A 13,456-nucleotide genomic window follows, 5' to 3' on the forward strand; every position below is an offset into this window, starting at 1 on the left:
TGCAAAATGCAACTATTTTCCTTTAGCTTATATCACTGCCCACCAGGGAATTCCCCTTCCCTTGCTTGTAGCTGCAAACAGACCCAGAGGGGTTTTCTTTTTGCCCACATCAGGCCAACACCATTCCTGAAACTTAACTCTGCTTTTGTCTCTGCTAACCACCCCCTGAGTAAGCAGGTGTTCTTCTCTAGAAGATCTCCAGAACTCATCTCTATGGAGGCCACCTAACAGCCTGATGTGCAATTAGAGCTACATCACCAGTTCTAATCATTTATGTCCCTAAACAACTCATAGCCACTGTGGTTTTAAACTTGTTCATTTCCTGTTGATGGAAAAGCTGTTGATGTTACGGATGACCTGACCTGCTCCTATGGATCAGATAAGAAACTAAATAACTGATCAAGCTGGCCGTAATGAGGTCACCACAGGTGTCCTGTACTAGCCTACACATAAAATCTTCTTCACAATTTTCTATTTCCTTCTGGAAATAGTCCTTTTGAAAATAGCAGGAGTAGCAAGAAGGAGCAAATAATTTACTCAATGAATATTGAAGAAGGCAAGCTGCCACCTGGTGTATACAAAGTACAAAACTGGGTTTACTAACCACAAAAATGGGTTGTTCCACCGCCCTCAGAAGCTTGGGGTGGTGGCAGCCCAGGAAAGGCATTATTTGTAGCGGCCCCTAAGTTGTAGAACTCCCTCCCACCTCTTTACCCTGGTTTTTGATACGTGAGATGCGTATATTTTTAGAACCCACCTTATTTTTATAATGTAAAGTTGTTTTTCTGGGGAAACCCAGCCAGATGGGTGGGGTGAATAACAACAACAACAACAACAACAACTTTGTGTAATATTGCATTTTAACCTTAATATTGAGTTTTAATTGTTGTAACCCAACCTTGGAATTCAGGGTGAATGGCAGGTAAAAGATTGTAATAAATAACAGTGAAAACTTGAACGCTGCACTTCAGAACTTTCCTCAGCACAGAACTCTTATCTAGTTGTATGCTATAGCGCTTGGACTTACATGCATCAACCTCTTCTGTCCCCCCTCCCCCATTTACTGAAGAACGTAATTACAGTGATACCTTGGTTCTTGAACTTAATCTGTTCCGGTAGTCTGTTCGACTCCTGAAACCAAGGCACGGCTTCCGATTGGCTGCAGGAGATTCCTGCACTCAAGCGGAAGCCGCGTTGGACGTTCGGCTTCCGAAAAATGTTCGCAAACCAGAACACTTATTTCCGGGTTTGCAGCGTTCAGGAGTCAAAATATACGAGTACCAAGGCATTCGAGAACCAAGGTATGACTGTAAAATAGTCTCACAGGGGATTTGTTCAGGTGGAATAAATTATCTCCAGTTTAATTGCTGGATCTATGAGAGAATGGGCTGCTATCAACTTCTGCCTGCTGACAAGTTTGAACAGTGTGTGTGTGTCTCCGTTTGTTTCTTCAGGGTGAAACATTACATTGCATTTTGTTTTTCAATCACATAATGACAAGTATGACGGAGGGCTGTCAGTGATTGCTTACCACTCACATGGATGGAAGCTGGGCTTCTGCCTCAGTGGAGTCGACGTCAAGGCCAGCAAAGGGGGGGAGTGCTGCATCTTACACACACTCACAGACACAGAGAGAGAGCCCATGCCCCACTATCAACATGAGTAGAAATGGGCAAATCTGTCCATTTTGGCTTATGCTTAGGATGGTGCTGTTAGTTACTATATGCTCTTTCACCACCTGTAAACGGTTTTAAAGGGAATTCTACAGGCTAGGTTGATTCTGCCATCTAGGGTTGAAACTCGGTTACTTAACTGAGCCCCAGTGCTAAACACAATTCCTAACAAGGTGAAGGTTTAATCCCATGTAAACTCACTTGGAGACCAGCTGCATTAAGGATGCGCTTCTTATTTGTAATTGCCATTCTCACCACCCTCATACATGTGCCACCACTGCATAAGGTTATGTGGGCAGGAGTGATTTTATCTCACAGTAACTGCATGTTCTTACACAAGTCTACTTATAATCATAGTATTGTAGAGTTGGACAGGCCCCAATAAGTAGGTTTACTTCCTGATAAGTCTAGATACAGGTAGGTAGCTGTGTTGGTCTGCCGTAGTCGAAACAAAATAAAAAAATTCCTTCCAGTAGCACCTGAGAGACCAACTAAGTTTGTTATTGGTATGAGCTTTTGTGCACATGCACACTTCTTCAGATACACCAGGAGTGTGCATGCACACGAAAGCTCATACCAAGAACAAACTTAGCTGGTCTCTAAGGTGCTACTAGAAGGAATTTTTTTCCTGATAAGTGTGTAGGATTGCAGCCTAATTGGGTGTGTCTTAAACAGGACACAGAACAACAAAACAAAACCACCCATCCCTTTTTCAGCCAGCTCCCCCACCCCATTACAGTGGTCAGGCTGTCCTGGCCCAGCTGGTAAAAAGCACTCCTAGCCACTGAAGGAGCATATCCACCCACATTGTTCAGCCTGGACACTGAGGTCCAGCTCCAAGGGCCTTCTGGTGGTTCCCTCACTGTTGGAAGTGAAGCTACAGGGAAACAGGAAGAGGGTCTTCTCGGTAGTGGCGCCCGCCCTGTGGAATGCCCTGCCTTCAGATGTCAAGGAGATGAGTAACTATACAGTGGTACCTCGGGTTAAGAACTTAATTCGTTCTGGAGGTCTGTTCTTAACCTGAAGCACCACTTTAGCTAATGGGTCCTCCTGCTGCCACTGCGCCGCCGCTGCACAATTTCTGTTCTCATCCTGAAAAAAGTTCTTCACCTCTAGACTATGAACCTGCTATTTCAAGGGTAGTACAACACCATGCAAAGAAAGCAATGGAGCAATTATCTGGACCACCTACTTTCAGGAAGCACCTGCTCACAGAGCCTCAGTCTTGCCAGGTTTCAGAGTCAGGGCTTATCCACACTTTCCTCTGTTCCTTCCAGGCACAGCCAGTGCTCTGTAGCTTTAAGGCATCTGATCAAGATCTGTATTTTACAATGAGCTTAAAAAATATATTTGCAAATGTTTGTATCTCTCATGCCAGGCATAAAGCAGGTGGCTGAATACTCTGGCAGCTGTTTATCTTCCTGTTCAAGGGCCCCATTGATCTATAGCAGTATTTCAGGGTTGTAAAAGGAAATTACAGGCTGGGAGCAAAAGGTCACACTGACCATACAAATTATAGAATACAATCAAGCTACAAAAACACAATTAAGAATTGGTAAATAGTAATAATTATTGTGCCTCCCATTAAACTTGAGCCACATCTTCCTAAGGTTAAAAGGGAAAGAGCTAATAGAAACAGCAGCTGGCTTGAAAGGGGGGGGTGTAGATCTAAGGGGTTGCTTTCAAAACTGTTTTTATTAAGTTCCTTTTTTACTTTGAAAAGGCCTTTCCTTTCCTTCTAAAAAGCTATATATGTTAATGTATGAAATATATTGGCTTAAATGTAATTATGCAAAAGATTTAGAAAGTAAGAAATGTTAGATTCTTATTTCATAGAATCATAGAATCATGGAGTTGGAAGAGACCACAAGGGCCATCGAGTCCAACCCCCTGCCAAACAGGAAACACCATCAGAGCACTCCTGACATATGGTTGTCAAGCCTCTGCTTAAAGACCTCCAAAGAAGGAGATCTTTCATTGATAATGTGTGAGAGGAGAACCCAAGATCCTTTTAAGATAAAAATTAAAAAACCATGCACCATCTGTTTTAGCCATCTGTTTTGCAGTGAATAGGGCAAAAGGGCAAAAGGTGAAATGTTAATTAAGGTATAATAATTAAGGTATAATAATGTTAATCTAAGATATATGACTACTTATTTGCCATTTATAGATAGAAGGAAATATAGCTCTTTGTCTCCCATAAAAGGCAATAGGAAATGGGTGTATCTTTTATGATTGGTTCGAGCAAACAGCCAATAGGAATTTCAACCAGGCTGATGGACAGAGGCAGCCAAAGGAGGAGCAAGGGGGCTGAGCTGAGGAAATATAAGTGCTGACCATCAGGGCTGGAGTGGGCAGAGCTTTGGTAACCATATACCACTGTGTCTCTCATTTATTTGTCTGACAAATAAATTATTATTTTAATTTCTCTATTGCTGCGTTGAATATTTCATTCCAGCTAAGCGTTAACCACAAGCAGGGTGCTACAGCTTTCCCTATCAAAATCCACTCCTTAAAGCTCAATCAGAGTGAACGGCAATCTGCAGAGAACCTAAATTGACATTTCCTCTGACCGAGCACTAAAGAGCGGTCCCTGGCTGGTGAATATTGATAATAAAAATAATAAATTTTTATTTATACCCTGCCCTTCCTGGTTTAAAAACCAGGCTCAGGGCGGCTAACAGCAAATATAAAGCATTGATTAAAATGCAACTTAAAAACAGCATAAAATGCAACATAAATTCAGGGGTAATTTTGAGGAGAGAAAAAAACCCCCGTCAGTAAATATCAAACAATACCAGGGCTAACTGGCCAAGTTGGTCCTACTAGGGCCAGCAAGGAGACCAGGGAAGAGTTTAAATGTGGGGTCACCTAAAGACATCTTGGTCAGGCCCTGATAGTCTTCCTTCACTCCATTTCAGTCTCTGTATCACCGCCCCATAGTCCCAAATAATTGCATCTATACCCTTAAGGTGTATGAGGTGTGAGGGGAGGGGGAGTACCTTTGGTGGGCAACACACATGCTCTCACCTGTAGCTCCTAGAAGCTCCTAGAAGCTGTCAGCAGCCACACCTCTGGAAACGGCTTTGACTGGATGGCACAACTGTTGAGTGATTTATTGCCCAGATAAGCCTGGCATCCGGCCCACTTCCAAAGCTGCGCCAGGCCTCTGCATCGCAGTCTGCATTCCAAAGCTCTGAGCAATAGCAGAGTCCGGCAGCGTTCAGAGAAATCAGCTTCTGTGCGTCAGTGTGCATAAACAGAGTCACACACAGACTTCCGGTCAGCGCCAGCGACCGTAATGGCGGATTTCCTCTGATCTCCGGAGGAAATCGGCTTCGTGGAGCTAGGGTTCTACCGCTACGGCGAAGCGGGGACCCGAAAAAAATCACAGGTGGGGAAGCCTGTGAGCTGAAGGCTCGGCAGGCTCCATTTGTGCCCCCCCGCTGCAAAGGAGCCTTTTTAAAGGCTCCGGAACGGACCGGGGGTGAGCGGCACGGAGCTGAGAGCTGTTTACCCGTCTCTGCGGAGTGAAGCCGCATGCCATGGTTGGAGAGCGCTGACTTCTTCCTTTGAACATTTGGACTAAAAGTAACAACCCGTGAGTAATACGGAAATTGGACTTAAAATTTCTTTTTTGGATTTGGCATGAGTGGGGAAGGCGCAAAGAGGAAGTCCGTCTCCCCATTTTGTAAACATTTTAAAGCAAGGACTAGATAACTAAGGTTGAGAGAACACCTTCTTCTTGAGAGGATAAAAGTAATTAATTTCACGTTTTGGCAGTATAAGTGACTTTGCTGGAGGATAAGAGATAATTTTGAGAGTGGAACTGTCACCCCCCCCCCCAGGACCCGGGAGCGATCTGTGAGAGATCCTGTTGAAGAGACATAGAAGATTTTGACAGCTGTCAAATTAGCTGTCAAAGCTGGGGGAAAAAAGAGACTTTGTTTCTGTTGCCTCGGCTGGTTATATTTGTTACATTCAGGTAATAAATTGTTGAAAATAAAGAGAAAAAAGTTATTTTGACTTTTGGATTGGAACTGAAAGGAATACTAAGTAACCAGAACTCCTCTAGAGGGGGCTCTGGGACAGTACAAGAATGGCTGTAAGTGGAAAAATACCGATTGAACTGGAAAAGACTTTTCTTCTTCTGGGAAAACTTCAAGAACAATGCATTGTTTTGGCTATAAATGTTACAACATTGAATGAAACAGTAAATAAACTTGCTGAAACTGGAAGGGACTTGACTCAAGTCTTTGTATCAGAACAAAAAGATTTTGTATCTGAGCTAAAAAAATCTGCAGCTGAACAAGAAAAGAAATCCGAGAAATTTGAGAAAGTAGGGAAAGAGATACATGACAATTTAGAGGGAAAGGAAGGAGGAGCTATAATGCCGCAGATGATTAAGGAGAGCCAGAGGCCTGCTAAGATGGATATAAAGGAAAAGAAGAATGAGATTATGAAAATCTGGTTTGAATGGAAGAATGAGGAATGGAGAGATCTCCTCATGTGGAGATCTGAAGACTTATGGATTACAAACCTGACTAAAGTGGAAGCTGGAGTTTCTGGGACATTTGGACTTAAAAGAAGTAAGAAACAAGATTTGGACTACAATTTTAAATGTGGAGGTCTGGCTGGAAGAAACATGGACCTTATTGGGACAGAGCTTCTCCGAGATTTGGTGTTTAATATAAAGGACTACCAAAAAAACCGGCAGAGAGGAAATGAGAGAGACTTAAGAGCCTTGGATGTGAGGTCACCAGGCTGACACAAGATAGACTGATGGACATTTGTTGGAGCTTGAAACCGGGAAAGGTGGGGAGTGGGGTTTTGGGTATCCAAAGGCTGTACAATTATACTTTGCTTTTATATATTTTTGTTTTGTTACTTATATCAAAATGGGGAACTCGTGAAAGGGAATTGGGGTCGATCTTAGAAAAAGATATTAAGAATAAGTATTGATGCATAAAGAATGAGGTTTATGTTAAAATTGGTTAATCAAAAGGATTTAAATATAATAAGGTAAAATTTGGGGATAAGAACTTGCTGAACTAAAAATTGAATTGGAATACAAGAAGGGGAGGTGTGGGGAAGTCAAGGAAATATGTTATTGAAAGAAAGGAATGTAATGATATGTGTGTTTTTTTATTTTTGTTTTTATTTTATTTTTTCTTTATTTTTTGAAAATTTCAATAAATATCTTTAAAAAAAACAACAGAGTCACACACAGAGGTACTAAAAACTAAAAGCAGTTTATTTACACATTCAGGATCAGGCCCACGCACATGATATGCGGGAAGCATTACGTCGCATTCATAGTCTATTAAACGTTAAAAGCTTTCGTGAACTTTGTTCAATTTAATATGATTGATGCATATAATAATGATTACAGTGTATGACTGTAGTGCGTGCCTTGACACATGCAAAGTCACATAAGATGCCAGAAAACCTGTTTGTCTTTTATAACAATATATATAAGCAGGAAAGAGAGAGACAGGTGCGGTTGTCTCTGAGGAAGGCAAAAAGCCTTTAGAGAGAGTTGAACCCAATCAGGCATCGTAGGAAGAAACAAGGTGAAAGAGAAGGCAAGAGAAGGATGGAGATACGGGCAGTTTTGATTGCTCTGCTGGTGGCTCTTCTGATTCTGCACTACCTGAAACAGCTCTGGTCATCTAGGCACTATCCTCCAGGACCTCTCCAGCTTCCTCTCATTGGAAGTATATGGCGGGTTGGGTTGAAGCTTAGTAAAGATACTTTCATTATGGTACGTATTTCTTACTATAACATTGTCTAATGTGAAGAATTGTTTTGTTTATGTTCTCCAACCATTTTGATATTTAAGCTTAAACAGTAGCATCAATTTCAGTTAGGTTAAAATGGTAAATGCAATGGCCACAATCTAAAACAAAAGTGTTCATTCGAACTAGAAACTACTTCAAAGAACAACTCAAAGACTAGAAAATAACAAATTATTCTAAACAGTGCTATTTTTCAGGGGGGGGGGCGGATTGTGCTGGAACTCACCATGAATGCCTCCCTTGCTCTCTTATAATGGCAGGGGTGCACACCTGAGCAGTGCCAGGACTGAGTTCTGGCAAGTTTTGACTGAAAAAAACCCCTACTTCTAAATGCATCTCTGCAGTTAATACTATTCTCTAGTAGGCTTGCTATATTTTAAAGAGCAAAACAGAGGGAGCATTTGCCAACTTCTACTTTCTTGCACTGCTCTAAGTTTGGGGTGGTATGCAATAATATAAATTCTGTACCGCAGAAAATATTAGGCATTCATCTCATAAAAACGTATGTTTACATGTTGTTACTAGAGCAGGTTGTTAGTATGCATACCAATCAATAAGCTACTTGATTTTATTAGCCCTATTCTTGGCTGTTTAAATCATCTCCACCATCCTCCTAGAAGGTCACAAACCATTATGGGATTCAGGAAGGGTAGCCTAGGATATTGTTAGAAGATGGTTGGCTAAGATCCCTGCAATAATTTTGCTGGCCGCAGCTAATAAACAAATGCCTCTATAGTTTCCACAATGAGTTCTATCACCTTCTTCAAAGAGATTGGTAATTCTAGCATCCCTAAAGTCTGCTGTGATCTCCTCTCTCCCCCAGATTTTTTCAATGAGCTTGTGAAATTGTTGTGTAAGTTCAATTCCGCCCACTTTGAAGATTTTGGCAGGTATCACATCAGGTTCGCTGGCTTTGTTGTTTTTCATTTGGTTAACAGCTGTACACAACTCTCCCATGAGCTTGCAGTATGAGTGGCAAGAAGAAACAGCTAACAAGAAGAGTCCTTACTATGTAATTTATTCAGGTTTTATAGAGAGGAACAAAGGAATGCAGTCTCTATCCATCACTGTCATTGCTCTGAGTAATCCCCCTTTCCCTCTCTCTCGTCAGCAGCAGCTTCACCCCCCTTACGGTGGCTACATAAAGCCCTTTGTGGGTTTGCTTTCTGCTCTTCCACTCTATCAGCTGTCCTAGTTCTGGGGGAAGGCGAGGTCTGCAATGCTTCTAATGATAATGAGTCAGCCAGCTTTGTTGTTTTTAATTTTGTTAATAGATGTCCACAGCTCTCCCAGATTGGGAGATACTCCAAGCTCATCTCTAATTTGCTTTTGCGGAATGTGTGAGAGGAGGAATTTGTAATTGTCTTGGAATCAGGTACCTAACTCTTTATGAAACCCTCGATGGAGCAATGTTAAATGTGTCTTGGTGGCACTGCAATAATGACAGCATCTTCATAAAGTTTTCTTTTAGTGTGTAACACTCTGTAAATTTTAAATCTCTGATCCATAATTGTTCCCAGGCATCCATTTGTATGGTATGCCCAAAATCTTTTGCCCATTTAATCATAACTTCTTTCACTTCTTCATCTTTTACTTCCCAATCAAGTCTATACATTTTAGATAACACTTTGCTTCTGCTTTGTATTAATTCTTTTTCCAGCCTCAAAATTTCTGTTGCAAACCTATTTTTCTTTTTTTCTTTTTCAGATGATCTTTATTAATTTTTTAGTTACATACTGTACATACACATACATTATATTTCACATTTGTTCTTGCTCTCCTGAGCTGACTTCCCTCCTTCCTTCTTCTGGCTTTTTTATGTCCTCTTTGACTTTTTGCATTGTCTTTGTCCATTTTCAATAAGATTGTTCTTCATTTTTTCCATTAAATGTCCATAAACAAATAAATCTTTCTATATATACAAGTTCTTGTTGTCTGTCTATATTCATTTACAAATATTGTTCAATAATAGTCTTAATATACATTTTTAATTCATTTTGATATTATAATCCAGTAAATTTCTTGTATTTTCTCGTTATGAGATATTATTTTAACTCTGCTGGTTTCCCTATTTCACATCATCTTCTCTATATATAACATAAATTTTCCCCATTCTTTTTGATATGTTTCATCCCCTTGATGTTGAATTTTTACTGTTAATTTGGCTATTTCTGCATACTCCATAACCTTGTACTGCCATTCTTCTATTGTAGGCAATTTTTGCTGTTTCCATACCTGAGCCAGCAGTAACCTCGCTGCCGTTGTTGTGTATAAGAACAGTTTCTGGTCATTCTTGTCAATGTCTTCTCCCACCATTCCCAACAGGAATGATTCTGGTTTTTTAAAAAACGTATACCTAAAAATCTTTAATTCGTTATATATATTTTCCCAATATGTTTTCACTATGTCACAAGTCCACCACATGTGGAATAAACTGCCTTCTTTCACCCCACACTTCCAACAATTTTTATTTCCTGTTTTATACATCTTTGACAATTTAATTGGCGTGAGGTACCATCTGTACATCATTTTTAACAGATTTTCTTTTAACAATGTACATGCTACATATTTTAGGCCGGTATTCCATAATTTTATCCACTTTTCATACTCAATGTTGTGGCCTACATCTATTGCCCACTTAATCATGATGCTTTTGATTTCTTCATCTTTTGTGTGCCATTCTAATAAATACTCATAGACCTTAGACAGTGCTTTTTTGTTATTTTGTAGTACTACAGTTTCTAATATTGATTTTGTTTGTTCAAACCCTCTTGTTTTCTTATCCTTTGAGAAGATATCACCCATTTGATGGTACTCCATCCAACTTTGCAGTTTATCTTTCAATTCCTCATATGGCTTAATCTTAATTATATTGTTCTCTTCCAATAACATGTCTCTATAGGTCAACCATTTTCCTTTCATATTTAGACTTTTCAGTGAAAAAGCCTCTTGGGGTGACAGCCACCATGGCATCTTTCTTTCGAACCACTCTTTATATCTTTTCCAGACTTCAAATAGTGGTCTTTTTATGATGTGATTTAAAAAGTCCCAATGTACTCTGACCTTGTCATACCAAAGGTATGCGTGCCACCCATATCTGTTTCCAAAACCTTCCAGATCTAATATATCCGTATTTTCCAAACTAAACCACTCTTTTAACCATATTATAGATGCAGCTTTGTAATATATTTTGAGGTCCGGTAGTGAAAAGCCTCCTCTTTCTTTTTTGTCCCTTAAAAGTTTGAATTTTATTCTAGGCTTTCCTCCTTGCCATACAAACCTGGAGACCAGTTTTTGCCACTCATTAAATTGGCCTTGTCCTGTTATAATTGGAATGGTTTGAAATAAAAAGAGCATTTTTGGTAGGACATTCATCTTAATAGCTGCTATCCTTCCACAGAAGGATAGCTTCAGTCTGTCCCATATTTCCAATTTCGTTTTTACTTCTTTCCATATTGTTTTATAATTATCCTTGAACAGGTTTGTATTTTTCGGGGAGAGCCAAACACCCAAATATTTTATTTTCTTTACTGTTTTTATTTCTGTTTTGCTTTGTAGTTGGTCTAGTTGTTCCTCATTCACGTTTTTTACCATCATTTTTGATTTACGTGTTATGTGTGTTTCTTGTACACAAGTTATGTCTGGTTTTTTTAATAACACATATTCAATTTTATGTCTTTTGTCTTTATTGTTCATGCCATTAACATTCAATGATATAATTTTAATTGTCATTTTGATTTATTTATATAAATACAATTTTATTTTATTGTTTACATTTAAATATCTCCCTCTTCTCCCTCTTGTTCTTGTTTATCCTCTTCACTGTCCTGTTCCCCTCCCTCCATCTTCCCCAACTCCTTATATCTTCTCCCAAATTTCTGCATTTCTTGTAATGTCTTAATTTTGAATTTCTTGTCTTTATAATAAAATGACACACCCTTTGGATACTCCCATCGAAACCTTATTTTGTTAGCTGTTAAGAATAGAATATCATTTATTACGGCCATAGGCCCATACAGGTAAAAACAACACATAAATAACAGCTTGTGCCGTAAGGAGAAAAAAAAGCAATCGCTAAAACACTACTATAACAATAAAATACTATAAAATGGAAAGGCATACTACGCCTTAATTAGCTTGTAGAGCTCCTTGGCGTCGCTTTTGGGAAAGGACAGCAACTAGGAACCTAGCCACCTTCAGGGTCGTGTGGGTATCCTTGTCCTGCAAGATTTGGGCAAGGTGGAATTTTGGTGGGGTACCCTCTAGTTTCTGTATGATTGATCCCAACAAATTTGCCCGTAGCACATTAAACAAGGGGCAAGTGAACATAATGTGCTGGAGCGACTCCGGCGACACCTTATCACATTCGCACACGGCGGGGGCTTGACCCTTTGAGAACCTATGTCTCAGGACATTGGAGGGAAAAACGTTAAACCTCGCTTTGGTGAAGGCCAGTCTATGTGCAACAGTCGAAAGGGAGGAGAGGTATGATGGAACGCAGTAAGTTAAAGTGATACCAATGTTCTGGGGCGAACAAACACCTCCCCCCAGCGTATAATTTCGCTGTAAATCGATGTCATCCAGTCTTTGGCGGATCAGTCTCTGAGCAGTGATTTGGTCTAGTTTTAGGGAATCTGAGGGAGAGATTCCATAACTCAGGAGTTTGGCATGAATTCTGCTAGTCCAAAGGCTGGAGAATTCATCTCGCCATAAGCATTGGGCAAGGTAATGGTTTGGTAATCTATGCCACAATGATAACCAGTAATTGAAGACTTGCTTCCACAGGCAAGTTTCTAGGGATGCGACCTTCAATTCTAGTCGCATGGCTGCGTTGCTTACGCACAGGGGGAGCATTAGGAGCCGACGTAGGAATTGGCTTTGCAGAGTCTCAAGGGGAGCAAGATCTGTCATCACGGCCCAGAGCGGGGCAGCATAAGCAAGCACGGCAACCACTTTTGCCTTGAACACCTTTAGGGCCGAGGGAACATGCAAAGCTCCGTCCGAAAAGAAGAATCGGAGGAGCGCATATGACAAGGTTTTGGCCTTATTAAGTAGGTGTTGAATGTGAGCTTTCCACCCCAAATTGTATTGAAAAATGACTCCTAGGTATTGAAATTTTAGGACTTGCTCTATTTTTGCCCCACCAAGCTTCCATTTGTATAATCTCCGGCTTCTGGAGAAGATCAGGATCTTGGACTTGGCATGGTTGATGGTTAATTGATTGAGTTGACAATACGTGGCAAAGATCTTCAGAGCTCTGGTTAGTCCAACACGTGTATAGGATAGAATTACCGCGTCGTCCGCATATAAAAGGAGTGGGCAGCGGTAATCCGCTAGTCTAGGCGCGTGTGTACTTGGAGATGAGTTGACTAGGGGTGCTCGCATGTCGCTGATGAATAGGTTGAATAGGCAGGGAGCCAATATACATCCTTGGCGCACTCCCTTGTTTATTGGTATCGAGTTTGTAAGGTCGCCCGCTGGAGTGAATCTCACTCTGGCAAGGGTACCTTCGTGGAGCTGGCTTATGAGCCATAAGAGTCTTCTATCAATGCCCTGTTTCACAAGTTTCTCCCAAAGAATATTTCTAGGAACGCTGTCAAAGGCTGCCTTTAGATCTAAGAAGGCAGCACAGAGGTAGCCCCGGGGGGGGGGGGGAGGAGTACTTCCGTGCCAGATGATAAAGAACTATCGCATGATCGGTTGTAGAGCGTTTAGTTCTGAACCCTGCTTGTTCATGGCCAATCTGGTTAGTCTCATCTACCCATCGCAATAATTTAGTCATCAAAAAGCTGGCATAAATTTTCCCTATAATCGAAAGGAGGCTGATGTTACGGTAGTTTTTCGGCTCCGTTGGAGAACCTTTTTTATGAATTGGTACAATAATGGCCTCCTTCCATGTTTTGGGGATGAGACCGGAAGCGTTGATTGCATCGAAGGTTTTGGCCAAGATGCCGGCCCACCATTGTGGGTGTAGTTTGATGGCTT

The 13,456-nt window shown here is 40.8% G+C and overlaps 1 protein-coding gene and 2 long non-coding RNA genes across 3 annotated transcripts in view; 1 reads left to right on the top strand and 2 right to left on the bottom strand.

The window, feature by feature from the left end:
* Nucleotides 1-4,943, bottom strand: part of LOC310762279 — a 44,675-nt gene extending 39,732 nt beyond the window's left edge. The window contains exon 1 of the long non-coding RNA XR_014547917.1: nucleotides 4,704-4,943. This is a non-coding gene — a long non-coding RNA (uncharacterized lncRNA). The remainder of the gene's footprint in view (nucleotides 1-4,703) is intronic.
* The window catches only part of LOC310762276, a 466,366-nt gene that overhangs the window by 200,673 nt on the left and 252,237 nt on the right, over nucleotides 1-13,456 (bottom strand). The gene's annotated exons all lie outside the window — the stretch shown is intronic.
* LOC310762209 (cytochrome P450 2J2-like) overlaps nucleotides 7,016-13,456 on the top strand; it is a 29,939-nt gene continuing 23,498 nt past the window's right edge. The window contains exon 1 of the mRNA XM_083612903.1: nucleotides 7,016-7,437. Coding sequence (XP_083469029.1) covers nucleotides 7,270-7,437 — 168 coding nt within the window. The 5' untranslated portion in view covers nucleotides 7,016-7,269. The remainder of the gene's footprint in view (nucleotides 7,438-13,456) is intronic.

This window comes from Podarcis filfolensis (assembly GCF_964270895.1).
Source record: "Podarcis filfolensis genome assembly, chromosome: 5".
NCBI classification, from domain to species: Eukaryota; Metazoa; Chordata; class Lepidosauria; order Squamata; family Lacertidae; genus Podarcis; species Podarcis filfolensis.